This window comes from Arachis ipaensis, chromosome B7 (genome assembly GCF_059453495.1).
Source record: "Arachis ipaensis isolate K30076 ecotype BB chromosome B7, ASM5945349v1, whole genome shotgun sequence".
NCBI classification, from domain to species: Eukaryota; Viridiplantae; Streptophyta; class Magnoliopsida; order Fabales; family Fabaceae; genus Arachis; species Arachis ipaensis.
The window spans coordinates 28904786-28919148 of NC_142442.1; the positions used below are offsets into that span (position 1 = coordinate 28904786).

Sequence of the window (14363 nt, forward strand, 5' to 3'; positions counted from 1 at the left end):
GAATTGCTAAAATATTTATTATAATTAATAGAAGATCTAATTTGTTAATATTTTTATTTTTATTATTAATAAACATGAAGATAAATATTAAAATAATAATTTATAAAATAAAAAATAAATTTTATAATTAAATAATATATAAAAAAATAATTTATAATTAAAATTAAACAAAAACTATTTACATGTTATTAAAAAAATTAAAAAACATTTTATTATAGAACCATTGGATAGTTCAAACTATAGTTCTGAAAACTGAATCGGACCGGCCGGTCGAACTAGTTCGACCGGGATCCAATAATAAAAACAGTCCGGTCCGCTATTTATAATCGCAGGAGAAAAAACCGCTTAAAAACCGTCAAACCGGTTAGACCTAGGATTTAAGATTTAGAATTTAGGATCGGACCGGATCGAAAGCCCACCAGTTCGAATAAAACGACGTCGTTTTGTTTATCTGAAAAAAAAAAAGAAACAAAACAAGCAGAACCATTCATGAACATATCCACCCCCCCCCCCCAAAATCATTCCTGGAGACTTCTGAAGCAAGGCAAAACCCTAGCCCTTCATCGCCGCTGCCGTCCCCAGGTCCTCAGCGCTGCCGCTCTTCCTCTTCCCCGTGTCGTTTCCATCTTCGCTGGCACGTCGTTTTCATCTTCCTCTTCCCCAGGTAGCTCGGCACGTTGTTTTCATCTTCGCTGGCTTCTCGGCACGGAACACAGGTTAGTGGCCCTTCTTTCATTCTTCGCCTCCGCTTCTTCCTTTTAATTTCTGAATGTTCGGTCTTCTTCTTCGTTTGAAGTTCTGAAATTGTTGTTCACTTTTTGTTCCATTTTTCTTGTAATGTTTTGTAAATTGTAATTGCCTGCTGCTGATGGATCTGTCTTGTATTTGCTGGTTGCTGATGACTGTAAAATTTTTTTTTCAAATTTATTGATGGCTTGTTGGCTCTGTTAGTCTGTTGCTTTCAATTCTTTGCGCTGTTACTGATGGCTCTGTTAGTTGCTGATGGCTCTTAATTTTTTTGTTCAAATTTACTGATGGCTTTGTTGTAGTTGCTGGTTTTGCTGGGTGAAGGTTTCGTGTTTTGGAATGTTTTATAATGTGCTAATGTTTGTAATTGCTGGGTGAAGGTTTAGTGTTTTGTGATTATTGGTTAATGTTTTGGTTTAGTGTTCTCTCTTTTTCAGATTTCCCTTCTTCCTGTATTTTTGCGTGTTGCTGCGTGTTGCTGAATTGGTAATCAATAAATTTACCTTTTTGCTGTAAATCGGGACTTTACTAGGATTTGTTAAATTTGCTGACTGGGACTTTTTCTTCTACTTAAGGTATGAATCAGAATGATGAGGCCAAGTTGTGAATGCACAAGTGTCAACGGATTATAATATATATTGAGTTTGTGACATTAGAAGGGTGTAATAATAACAATAATAGAGTCATGTTATTTGAATATTGAGGTTTAACATTTAAACTCTCAGCTTCTCAGCCCTGTTTGATTCTTCTTCTCAGGCAATTGAATTGAATCAACCAGGCCTTCCTTTTCTTTTTCTTTTAGTTGATTCTTAATTTTTCTAATATATGTAGCTTTCTGAATCAAGTGGATCAGATTATGTAGTTTTCTTGATTTGGGATATTTTCGGAGACGCATTATAAGAGTTATTTTATTATTATGTTTGCTATAAAAATATTCACATGTTGTGTATGCTTGTGATTGTTTCGGTGTTTACATTTTCTTTCCGAGTCACTTGCTATGGTTGTTCTTTGAGTTAAGGCTTTGTATGTGTGTGTGAGAACATGTGATAATGTTGAATGCTGTTGCATCTAATAGGAGTTCTTGGAGTACCCTCATCTTTGGTCCTTTGTAATTTATTTATTATTTTATTCTAAAACGGTTTTTTTGGTTGAACCATCGGTTGGACTGGTTGAACCAATAAACCAGTGAACCAGTGACTAAAGCGGTTTGATGACTGGTCCGGTTTTCAGAACATTGGTCCAAACATTTTGGACCATCAATCCTGTGCTTCCTTTCAACTCTCACAACATGTTCTTCAGTTCTCCCTCGAGCCATTCCCATTCCTGATTCCTCACTCCTCAGTCTCTCTTCAACTCTTCAACTCTTCAACTCTCCAACTCTTCAACTCTCACTCCTCAAAACATAACCCTAGGTTACAGCAGCGCCGCCGCAAGGAGTGGAGTCTGCTCTTCGTTTGCTCAGCCACAGATTCTTCCAACACACCACCGTCGTGCTCGTCTCCTCGCCTCCATCTCCGTCGCGCTTCTCCCACTCCGTCTCTTTCGTTTACGTTAAACCAAATTTCCCCTGAGTCGCATCTCCTTCTTCTCGAGCTCTCCACTTCTCATCCCTCACTCCCTCGAAGCCGCCGTTACCACTGCAGCTTGTCTCGCGTCGTTCCTCCGCTGCGCAGCCGCTGTTCCACCGCGTTGGCTCTGTTCCACCGCGCTCCATCCTTCCTCTGCTCTAGTTCCGCCGCGCTCTACCCTCTGAAACTCCAGTTCTACGGCGGCCCAAGCCACCCCTTCTCCAGTTCCGTGGCGGTCTAGGCCACTTCTTCTCCAGTTCTGCTGCGTCCATCCCTCTGTTCTCCCTCACCTCCGTAACTGTAATTGTTGTTTTAATTGGTGTAGGATTGTTAATCTGTGATTTTTCTTCAATTATTGTATTTATTACTTTGGTTTAGGATTGTTGATCATGTTCTTGATTATGATATGATGTTATTCTGTTGCCTTTAATTCTTTTTGTTTTTATTGTGATTTTCTGTTCTTGAATTTGTTAAGTTGATACTTTGTTAAATTATTTGTTGTTTTAATTTGCTAAATTGTTAGGTCGTTGCGATTTAATTTGCTGGATTTTCTATTCAGGTCCATTTCTTGTTTATTTGCTAAATTGTTGTTGTGTACCTAATGTTGTCTTTGAGATTATTGGGTTGCTGTGTTCTTCTCAAACTATTAATTTGCTAAATTGTTGTTGATGTGATCTTTGATATTGAGATTGGCTATTATTGTTGTTGTTGTTGCTGAGTTACAAATTATTGTTGTTGTGATCTTAAGAAAGTGTTGCATGCATCCAAGGCATGATTAGGAATTTACGGGATATATGTAAATGGCAATATTAATTCCAACAACAAAGCTGAAATAATCAAATATGTATTATGATTGATTTATGACTACTATTTATCCATGTTCGATCTGTTTCTAGTTGATACACATATAACATCATCTAACATGATAAAGTTAATTCTTAATTGTTATGCAGTGATGAAGCAGTTTTGTTTAAGATAGATGACGCTGTAATAAAAGCAGAAGCTGATCGCCTCCAACAAGTTCAAGATCATGATCTGAAAGGTGCATAAACTTTGTTTACACTCAAACTGTACTAGCTGAGACATGTTATAATTAGAGAGCAGCATAGATTATTGTAGAAGATACATTTTTTCTCTTATATCTTCACATCATTTTGTCGTCATTACAAGAATATTTGTTTTGTCACACTCCATTTTTGAGCTTATTAAAAGTTTTGGAACTATAGATGCGGCTGTAGCAATACCATTTCTGTCATAGGAGACTATCTCATTTTTTTTCTTTTTTAATTTTATTCCCTCTTCTAATAAAAGATAATACTTTCTTCTCATTGAGGTTCTATTATTATTACAAAGACACAATTTTAGTACTTTAGAACTAGACTGCATGAAGGATCAAATGTTGTCTTGATTATTTAATGAGGGAAGAATTTAAATACTTCAATAGTGATATAACGAGCGCTAAATAGTTAATTCATTACTTATTAGGATTTGTAAGTGAAGATGGTGGAAATGAAGTGTTTTAAATTTTGATGATAATTTAAGATTTCTATTAGACTATAGGTATGTTTTAGTGTATTTATCTATATTTTATTTATTATGTTATTATAAAACGGTTATTCCGGTTGAATCACGGTTGAACTGGTTGGACCAATAAACCAGTGAACCAGTAACTAAAACGGTTCGATGATGGGTCCTGTTTTCAAAACCTTCCTAATTCCTGATATATCCTCCTCTGCGGTTAGCTCCTCTGGTCGTCTCTTATTCAAGTTTCAATTCAGACTGATATTGGTAAGTGACAACTGTGTAAACTGATAAGGACACACTTTGCAGTTCCGGTGCTATTTACATACATGAATTCTTAGCTTCTATTCTCAAAACTTTCTACTCTTGCAATTCAATGGCAAAATTTTGCTTCGGCGTTGCTTCCTTGTTGCTTCAGTGGCCATGCAAGACGGACGTTTTCTCTGCTCTCTCTTTCTTTTTTTTTTTTTTCTTTTTTCATTAATTGTTAATTAGGAGCATTTTCTTGTGCACTCCAACTGTTTGAGGAAATGTCGCACTTTTTTATTGGTCATCTAGCTTAGTTTTTCTGACTTATTTGCATTTTGTAGCAGAGTGCTTCCTAGTCACCGCATACGTCAACAATTATTTATTTATTTAAGTCAACACTAGCCAATATTTTTTCCACACTAGTGGAGTACATAGTAATTCACGATTTTCTTTCATTCCCAATAGTAACAACTAACAACTGTGATAACTACATATATTTATTATATTTTTTTAATAAAAAATGGCATGTGCACACCAGTTACCAAATCAGTTATCATATATTTGTGTATAAAACTATAAATACATATGTTGTTTAACTTATTTTTAATGTGTATTTTGCATTTTATATTTCAACATGTATTTTATATAAGTGTTTAATTTGGTGGTTTATTTTTTGTGTCCACTTGGCATGGTTGTTTTTAATATATGAAAAGGGTATTCTAGAAGAAAAAGAAACTGGACACCAATAAAGGAGAATTCTGTTATATATGTTGTAGATGATAGACTATAAAGACTTAGCGTTTATAGTTGTTAAATTATTTTGTTATGTCTGTTAATTTTTTTTTAAAAATGATCTTGCTTGGGCAAAAAGTTGCATCTCCAATCCGCAAAAATAATTACCATTTATTTCTTTTTCTTTTATATGAAGTACTGAAGTAGTAACATTTGCTTCAATATTAATTGTAGGGAGCCTATTCTGTATCTATCTCTAAGGCTTGTGCATTAAGGCATTGAGATACAACAGAGGCCTGTATTTGAGAGACTATTTACATTGTCTTTGACGCGGGATGTTTCATAATGAAGTGTAGCAAAGGAGATATGCTCCTATGGCTAATTTTCAGCTAGCTTGTGGTTGCTTATTGTCATCTTGTTGATCTTATTCATGGGTTACATAACTTGAACTACTTATATTGCTATGGCTAAGTTTACTTGGTTTGCATGAACCTCTTGGGACATACCACACTCTTGTGATCTCTATTGATGGCAGCCTCTTGCTATAACCTAATATGCAACTGTTACAACCCATTTTACTCCACTACCAATGATGTTACCAAATTATGTCGTGCTAGGACTAGAGCAAACTCATTATATCAAAAACCCAGTTATTATGATTTCCGTAAACACCGTTTTGGTGCAGTATTAGTTGCTATTGGTATGGAAGAAACTGTAAAAGAAGAGGTGAAAGAAGAAAATCACAGAAAGTTTAGGTGGAATGAGATATGCCATCAGAATATGACAAATGAACAAAAACAGGCCATATCTAACCTTCCTTTCAGGATGGCTAAACGCTGTAAAGCGCTGATGAGACAGATTATATGTTTTTCTGCCGAAAAGGGGAACATATATGAGCTGTTAGGGGCTTGGGTGAAGATCATGAAGCCTTGCAGAGCAGACTGGCTTGCAGTTATCAAAGAATTGAAAACTCTGGACCATCCTCTGTACCTTGAGGTATTCTCACAACTTCTAATTTCATTCAAAGAGAGTTACTATTTATGTTTATCATAAATTTTACATGTTTTCTTTCTCTCTGAGCTGTGACATTACTTACATATCAAGTTAGTATCTTTGATCTCACGGATATTTTTCTGAAAAATGAAAACATAAAATGTCATTCAGCGCTGTGGACATCTGATCCAGATGACCACATCTACTTGCTTTAAGAGTCTGAACATTTCTGGTTCTTAAATTGAATATTTTGGTTTAAATGTCAATTTCATTACCATTGTTATTTATTAATTACTTTGCCATGGCCTTTAGCAATCTGAGCATTATGGCAAACTGACAATATATGTGTTTAATAAGTTTTTTGAAGCAAGGGATCTTTTTTATTTTCAATAACAACATAAATTAATTTAAGCATCATAATAGTTATTCATTTTTTTTTTTATATATAAGTAGTGATAGCTTTGCCATTATGAAAAATATCTATTTCTCTATATTTTGAAACGAAGCTTCATCTATGTATGAATTTGTAGGTGGCGGAATATGCTCTTCTAGAAGAATCCTTTGAAGCCAACCTTCGTGACTACACAAAGATAATCCATGGCTACGGCAAGGATAATCGACTTGAAGATGCTGAAAATGTTCTCACAATAATCAAGGAAAGAGGCTTCATCTGTGATCAAGTGATCTTGACTGCTATGCTTGACATGTACAGCAAGGCTGGACATCTTGACAAGTCTAAAGAATATTTTGAGGAGATCAAATTGCTCGGGGAACCTGTGGATAAAAGATCATATGGCTCGATGATCATGGCATATATCAGAGCTGGAATGCCTGAACAGGGAGAGATATTACTTCAAGAAATGGATGCTCAGGAAATAACTGCAGGCAGCGAGATTTACAAAGCATTGCTTAGAGCCTACTCTATGACTGGCAAGGCTGAAGGAGCACAGAGGATATTTGATGCAATTCAGCTGGCTGCTATCCCTCCTGATGATAAGATGTGTGGTCTAGTTATTAATGCCTATGGTATGGCCCGGCAAAGTCAAAAGGCTCGCATTGCATTTGAAAATATGAGAAGAGCAGGTATTGGCCCTACTGATAAATGCATAGCTTTGGTGTTGGTTGCATATGAGAAGGAAAACAAGTTAAATGAATCATTAGAATTTTTAATAGAATTGGAGAGAGATGGCATTTTGGTTGGAGAAGAAGCTTCTGTAGTAATGGCTCGGTGGTTCCGAAAACTGGGGGTGGTAGAAGAGGTTGAACTTATTTTAAGAGACTTTGCCATAAGCTAGCATTGTAAGAACTCAGTGGTAGAGTAACGCCATGGTAAGACATAAGTCATCGGAAGTTGCTGCATCATAATTATTAGAAGCTATAGTGAACTGTCTTTTCAAAAAGGCTAAGTTATCAGGTAGAGGCATACAAACTGCACTTTCACTTGTAATATATATGTTATGTTTCAAACAACAGTTGATCAATCACAAGCTGCACCCTTTCAGGGAGACCTTCAGCTTTTTCTTTGTGTGTAACATTTTCTAGCCCAAGACAAAAAACACTATTGTTTATGATCTTTCAAGAGCAATCTATTGAAAATAAAATGATAGAGCACAAAGTCTTACTTATCCTTCTTTGGATGAAAGAAGTTAAAGAATCATCTCGTTGTTTGGAATCTAGAACTGCATCCACAAAACATCTTCATCAGACAGTGAATCACCATGATCCAATTTAAATGCAGACTCTTGAATCACACTCAAGTCAGATGTTCTCTGCAGTAAACCGTGACTCCGGGAAGCTGATTCAAAGCCCTTGTTAGAGTTTAGGGTTTTGACCCGATTTCACATGACTGCTACCTTCATTATAAGGCATGGTTCTGTCTATAACAATCCTCTCAGATGCTATTCCAGTGGCTACAAGCTTGCAAGCTTTAGCCAAAGGGATGCTAATGGTTTAGGAGACAGGTTTCTGAGATTGAACTGTAGTAGATTCTACATGTTGATGTGACTTGAAAGTGATTCTGATGAGTGAAAAGCTAATGCTCACGGATACTGGCAAATGCACTAGACTGTTCAAGTATTATCACGGTGAGTGAATATCGTTCCCACGGGAATTAACGAATTGAGGCAAGTAATGTCTAATTTAATCTCTGATTAGATCAATTAAACTTTGGCAGGAGAAATGTGAAGTAGAAGAACTAACAGTCAAGATTATAGAATGTAAATGGGAGAGGATTTAGTGATTTATAAAGAAATCAAGAATACGGAATGTTAAAGGCTTTGGAGATGTTTATTGATACAAACATATAGTATACCAATTAGGACATAATTAATTATTAGGGATTCATAAGTATTAGTAATGAGAAAAATAGTATATATAGGGATATGGACTACACTATTGTGGTAGGCAAAGAAATTTAGTTAACTCTCATTTGGAGTTTCACCCTCAACTCGAAGGAGGGAATTACTGTATTTTTTCTTCATCTCAATACTCATACTCATATATTTTCCATTTTCATTTGTTCAATTCACAGCTTATATGACTACTTTATTGGTATATTTTATTGTTTACAATTAGTAAATTTTAATTCTAACATTGGTGCTCTCGTTGAGAGTCTTCCATAGCGGAAGAAACTCAAGTCGTTGGAAATACCCTCCCTACATTCGATGGAATCAATGGCTACGGATGGTCCATCTTATCCGGGTGATTCTGGGATGTTCGCGGCACTCCGGAAGCTCAGAGGTTGTTAGAAGTTTCGACTGCTTTCTCGGGTCAATCTTCGATATGGTTTCAACTATGGTGTTACCGGAATCCACATGCAGATTGGGATACATTTGATCTGGATTTTAACCATCAACTCCAACCTAATATGCGCCCACTTTTGCCAGAAATTTGCTGGAACAGAGTAGAAGACTGGGAGATTGAGTGGGAAGAGATTAAGGCCAGACTACTGCCATCAACAGAGCAAGAAATCACAGCAACCGATCACAAATCAATAAGTCCAAAATATGATATTGATGAAGGAGATGTAAAATTAAAAGAAAACTTAGATCTGCATTTGGAGCACTCAAATCTGGAAGTAACGGATCCAGCTGAGGGAGAAGTTGCCATTAGCGGCAACGGTACATCTGCGAGTCGTAGTGACGCGCAACGCACGACCAACAGCGGTGCCGCGGTCGGCGCCGTCACGAAGGAGGAAGGAGACAACACTGTGAAGGAAGGCGGTGGCTAGGTCCTGAGTGGCAACGAGGACGGCGGCGCAAGTGGTTCTGCGAGTGTGCTTAGCGGTGGCATTGTCGCAATGCGAGAAGGAGAACTGCGAGCAACGAATAGTCACGTGGTGGCAGCACTGAGTTCCAACGGAGATCTTTGCCGAGGTTGGCTCCGCCGTGCTTCTCCAATAGTGGCTAAACCACCGACACTCATGGCGGTGGCTTTTCCGTGGAATCGGGACCGTGAGATCACAACAACCAGGATACCACCACACAAGATACCGAGGACAGGGCGGTGACCGTAGCAAAGGTGATGATCTCGAGCTCTACAAAGATCATGATCGGCTGCACCAAGGAGGGTCCGCCGGCAGAGGCGCATGCCTCGCCAATGTCATCGAGTGTGAATTCGGATGAGGTATGGGTAGAAGTGTGCGATATGAAAGAAGCAGCGTCATTGTCAACAACAATTATTGAATCCGTAAGAGATGAAGAAGTCGGTGTCGACATTGTCCAAATTGGGTGGCACGTGAAATCGGATTGTGTCAAAAACAGGGAGGAATACGGGCGGGGTAGTTTTTATCTCTGCAGAAAATGACGAGTTGGTTGGGAAAATGATTTCTGAGGCAATTGACAAGGTGGGATCAGAGGGTGTCTTATCCAATGAGTCTTCATCATCATTTGAGAGTACCGTTGAAGTTGAAGAAGGAATAGAGATTGAGAGAGGGCATACCTCCTTTCAATTTGTTACAAACCCTGAAAACTCGATTATTGAATTCGAGAATGCAAGAGTCTTGATTACAAATCAGAAGAGTTCGACAATTAAAGATATAATTCCTCTATTGGAGAAAACAGCTCAAGTGAGAGCTCTTTTACTTGTATTTGTTGAGGAAGTCACCTGTGAGGCTTTGGCTACCCTTGTGAGTAAGTTGCAGGGTATTCTTCATTTGCTACCATCAAAGCTCTTGGGTTCGGTGAGCATAGAAAGCCCCTACTTCAAGACCTTGCTATATTGGCAGGTGCTGAGTTCCAAGTCATTGATTTGGGACTATTTGTTGAGAACATCTCAGTTGAGCAGTTTGGTATCGCTGGCAAAGTAACCATCTCCAAGAATTCCACAATTAGTATTGCTGATGCTGCATCAAAAGATGAGTTGCGAGATAGGATTACACAACATGAACTTCAGTGGGAAGATGAGAGCCACAATAAGGCTATTGATCCTCCATTTGACTATATTATTAGTACGGATGCTCCCTATATAGAGCATCTATTGGAACCTCTATTACAAACAATACTTGCTTTATCTAAATTCAGGACTACAACTTTATTTAATGACCGTGGCAACTTTGGAGTGGACAATGATCAGCTTGTGGCAAGAAGCAAGAATTTATTTGATGGGACAACAAGAAGCTCAATTTCGATGAAACAATTTTCACATCCTGGAAGATTATGTTTTGTGGACTATAGAATATCACTCGAAGTCCCATATATTTTTAGGAGATCTATTTGATTGTTATTTGAATTTAAGTTGCAATGCTTTTTTCTAAAAATACCAACTTTGAGGGCAAGGTTGTTTTGAGGGGTGGATAGATGATACAGACATATAATGTACCAATTAGAAAATAATTAGCTATTAGGAATTCATAAGTATTAGTAAATATTAGTGATGAGAAAAATAGTATATATAGGGATATGGACCACACTATTGTGGTAGGTAGAGAAATTTGGTTAGCTCTTATTTGGAGTTTCACCCTCAACTCGAAGGAAGGAATTAATGTATTTCTTCTTCATCTCAATATTTATATATTTTCTATTTTCATTTCTTTAGTTTACAACTCATGTGACTACTTTATTGGTATATTTTATTGTTTACAATTCGTAAATTTCAGTTCTAACACTTATTTTTCAAAAAGATTAATCTTAATGTTTATCTATTTTGATGCATGCAAAAATCTTTTCACGACAAATCATATATACTTAAATTCTAATTCCTTGATAATTCAATTTATTTTTAATTAATTAGTCGTCAATTCCTTGGTCAACCGATCAAGAGAAGTGGTTTAGCACAATTCTGATTTAGTTTTAAATAATATTCAAAAGTAGTTCTAGTTAAAATTATATGTCACCTATCCAAAATTAGTCCTAAACAATTGAGAATTATAAGAAAGAAACATTGCATACTCTTTAAAATACTATTCCTAGTCAAATAAAAAAGTCACGAGAAAAGAGCTTTCAAGTTTAATTCCGATATTAAGTTTTTTAAAGTAATAACAGAACTAAAAATATAATTAAAATATTTTTCAATACTTCTAACCTTTAAAGATTGAAGAATGAAAACTCAATCTTAAAAATAGTTCAATGCATAACTCCAAAATAAAATAAAACACTTAAATTAATAAACTATAAGAAAAGTAAACGTAGTTCTTAACCCTTAACAAAAAGAAATTAGTTACTCATGATAACAAAAAAATTAAAGCAAAAGAAGAAGATGAAGATATGAGATCTTGGATTGGAATCTGAAGATCCTTCCCCCAGATGTCCCTTTCTTATGAATCTTATTCACTTATTTATATCCTAAGTTCTATCTAAAATTTAGAAAATTAAATCTAATCTTATCCTTAGAAGGATAAGATAACTAAAATAATAATTCAAATCTATCCTAAAACTAATTCTTATCTTTCTAGAAGAAAAAAACATAAAACAGTTTTATTTAAATTCAAATCTAATCTAATCTAATATAATCATAACAACTATATCTTATCTTTTTAGAAGGAGTTTATTGTTAATTAATCACTTAAATCTTGAATCTTGAGTTGAATTTAAAACTTTCCAAAAATGCATATTGAAATTGGGCCTTAACAAGTATTGCATCCTAAGAGTTTTGAAGTTTGGAGTGCTGGACTTGCTTCTTGAGTCTTGGGCATTGGCCCAAGTGAGAAGGAGGATGTCAGGCTTGTGTGAACTGTATTTGTGTTTTCTTGTTAAAAAGACTTTAATCCTTGATTATTCCTGAAAATACAATAATACTAAAGCAACTTCAAATATTTGATTAGTTTTAAAATTTTACTAGAAAATATAAGAATTTTGATTAAAATATAAGAAAACTAATAAAAAAAAAAAAATCTAAAAGCTGCTAAAAATGCCTAAGAATCAGATTCCACCATCACCTACCATTATTACAACATTTGTAGATTCTTCACTGGTGATGACCTCAAATAGAATGTCCTTTCCATTCATGGATTTTGGTGCCGAACAGGTCCAAAGATAGCACTTTTGTATTGTTGTCTATGTATGCTGCATAAGGCTCCTTGTATTTATAAATGAAACTAAAGTGAAAATATATTGAAATGTAAAATAGTTTGAAAGAATTAGACAAATAGTAAAAGAATTCAAACATAAATGTAATTAACAGGAAATTATAAAGGAAAATAAGACTTGATTGACATAATCCAAAGAAACGCAGATTGAAAAGAATTTAATTGATAAATGGAAAAAATTTGCAAAGATTAAAGTTGACGAAACATAGACGAAATAAGATAAAATGATAGAAAATAAAATGTAAAAGATATACTTTAATGAAAAGGAAATTGTATTAATTTTAAAGAATAAAATGACTATAAAGTTACATAGGGAAATTGAAAGGTGAAAAGATCATTACTGGTTATTCTGTGTATTCTTTACGTCGACGGGACTAGTGTGTGAAAATGTATGTAAAAAATTTAACCATTACTATGCTAACCAACCTCCAATCTGTAGAATGCTATCCTTGCTAACCTCTATCTTCATAGCTTATCACGTGTCTTAAACAATTGCTTCTTTGAGTTTGTGAATTACAACATGTAAGTATTTAGCTTTATTTTCATCCAGATTTTTTTATGGAATAAAATAAAAAATAATTATGTCTTTTTTGGATGGGAACAAGTTCGCCATGTCCCTCAACAATCACTTCTTTCTTAGTATTGGAGAATGACATTTCTGTTACATCATTGCTTCCTACATACATGTGGTACATATACTTCAACAAATAATAACTTGAACATATAATTTCATTTTATTTTTTTTTAAGTTTTTAAGGGTATATATTATTAAAAAAAACTTATGTGAAAGTACAAAAAAGTAATGCCATTTTTAAATATGGTTTTTTCTGTGTACTCCTCAGACGGAAATGATAATAATGTCATTGCCATTGTCTCCGGCGATATCCAGTATTCAACTCCCAAACTTTTCTTCTCACTCAAACCAAATTAGGTCTGTACATTTTTTTTTATAAAGTTCGTTCCATGAACCTTAAAAGATTGGATTTCGAGATTGGTTTTGCTAGGTAGACAATGACTTTTGTAAACAATATGAACAATGGGCTCTAAAATTGACCCAATAAAGTAAAACACACTACACCCTAATTACCCCCAAAACCCTAATTTTAACCATCCAAATTTTAACCATTCTATTCATCTACCCCTCTTTTGACCTAGCAATAACCCCGTCCCCCCTTTTGACCTAGCAATAACCCCCTCTCTCAAATTTGACTGAGCAGCCACCGAAGAGAGCCCCATCACCGGTGCTGGAGAACCAACCTCCATCAAGACCACTACAACCCGAATAGATGGCGTAACCCAACCGCTCCTTCCGCATGATTGTAGTATTTCCTTCACACTTGGTGTTCGTTGCTGCCGTCTTCCTGCACACCTCCCTCATGCTTCCGTCGAGCGTCGGTCGTCGACTAGGAGCTTTCCGTCGCTATCGCTTGGCCGCCGAACATCTGCACACCGCGTTGTCCTGTGTCGCATCATAGTCTTCGCTGAACGCTGTGTCTTCTTTACACCGCCTCAGGTCTGCTGTCAACGAATCCAACGCTACCGTTTCCTCTGCCTGATCGCTACTCACAAAGGTCAGTAACAGGCTCGATGTTTATTTAGTGAATAACTCTTCATCAAAGGATTTAGGTGATGGTTGTTTCCAACGGGTGTGCTACCTGTGTGCATCTCTGAATCTATTTGACTGATGTTGAAGAAAATAACCAGTTGTTGTTGTTGAATTCCTTATATTTTACCGTCTTGTTTTTTATTGTTGACTGAATTCAAGTTTGTTCTGTCCAGGGTTTTAGTTAGTCAGCACCTAGTTTCGACTGACATGTCTTTTAAATTCGTTGCCCTATTAATTATTTATTCAATGTAAGACGGTTGGTTATATCACCAAGTACATGGATGGTTAGATTAAATTCAAGAAATCAAAACTTGTTTGAGTTCAGTGACCAATATTTTCCTTGTATTAGTTTATGTATTTGTGTGTTACATGTGATTTAGTATGCAATCTACCCGTTAGTTATGTTCGGTTTTTTAAAACTTTG

At 35.8% G+C, this 14363-nt stretch overlaps 1 protein-coding gene across 2 annotated transcripts; it reads left to right on the forward strand.

Annotated features, from left to right (window-relative positions):
• The first annotated feature begins 490 nt into the window (after window positions 1-490).
• Window positions 491-10843, forward strand: LOC107608951 (Tetratricopeptide repeat (TPR)-like superfamily protein). Of its 2 annotated transcripts, XR_015892179.1 has the most exons (5): window positions 496-716; window positions 3269-3357; window positions 5052-5813; window positions 6341-7894; window positions 8432-10843. XR_015892179.1 is itself a non-coding variant. In XM_016310742.3 (4 exons), exons 3-4 carry the CDS (start codon window positions 5346-5348, stop codon window positions 7103-7105), a joined length of 1233 nt encoding a protein of 410 aa, XP_016166228.1. In that variant the 5' UTR covers window positions 491-716; window positions 3269-3357; window positions 5052-5345; the 3' UTR covers window positions 7106-10843. The 2 variants fall into 2 exon arrangements, 1 of the variants encoding a protein (XP_016166228.1); XM_016310742.3 differs by having other exon boundaries at window positions 491-716; window positions 6341-10843.
• Window positions 10844-14363: the final 3520 nt, after the last annotated feature.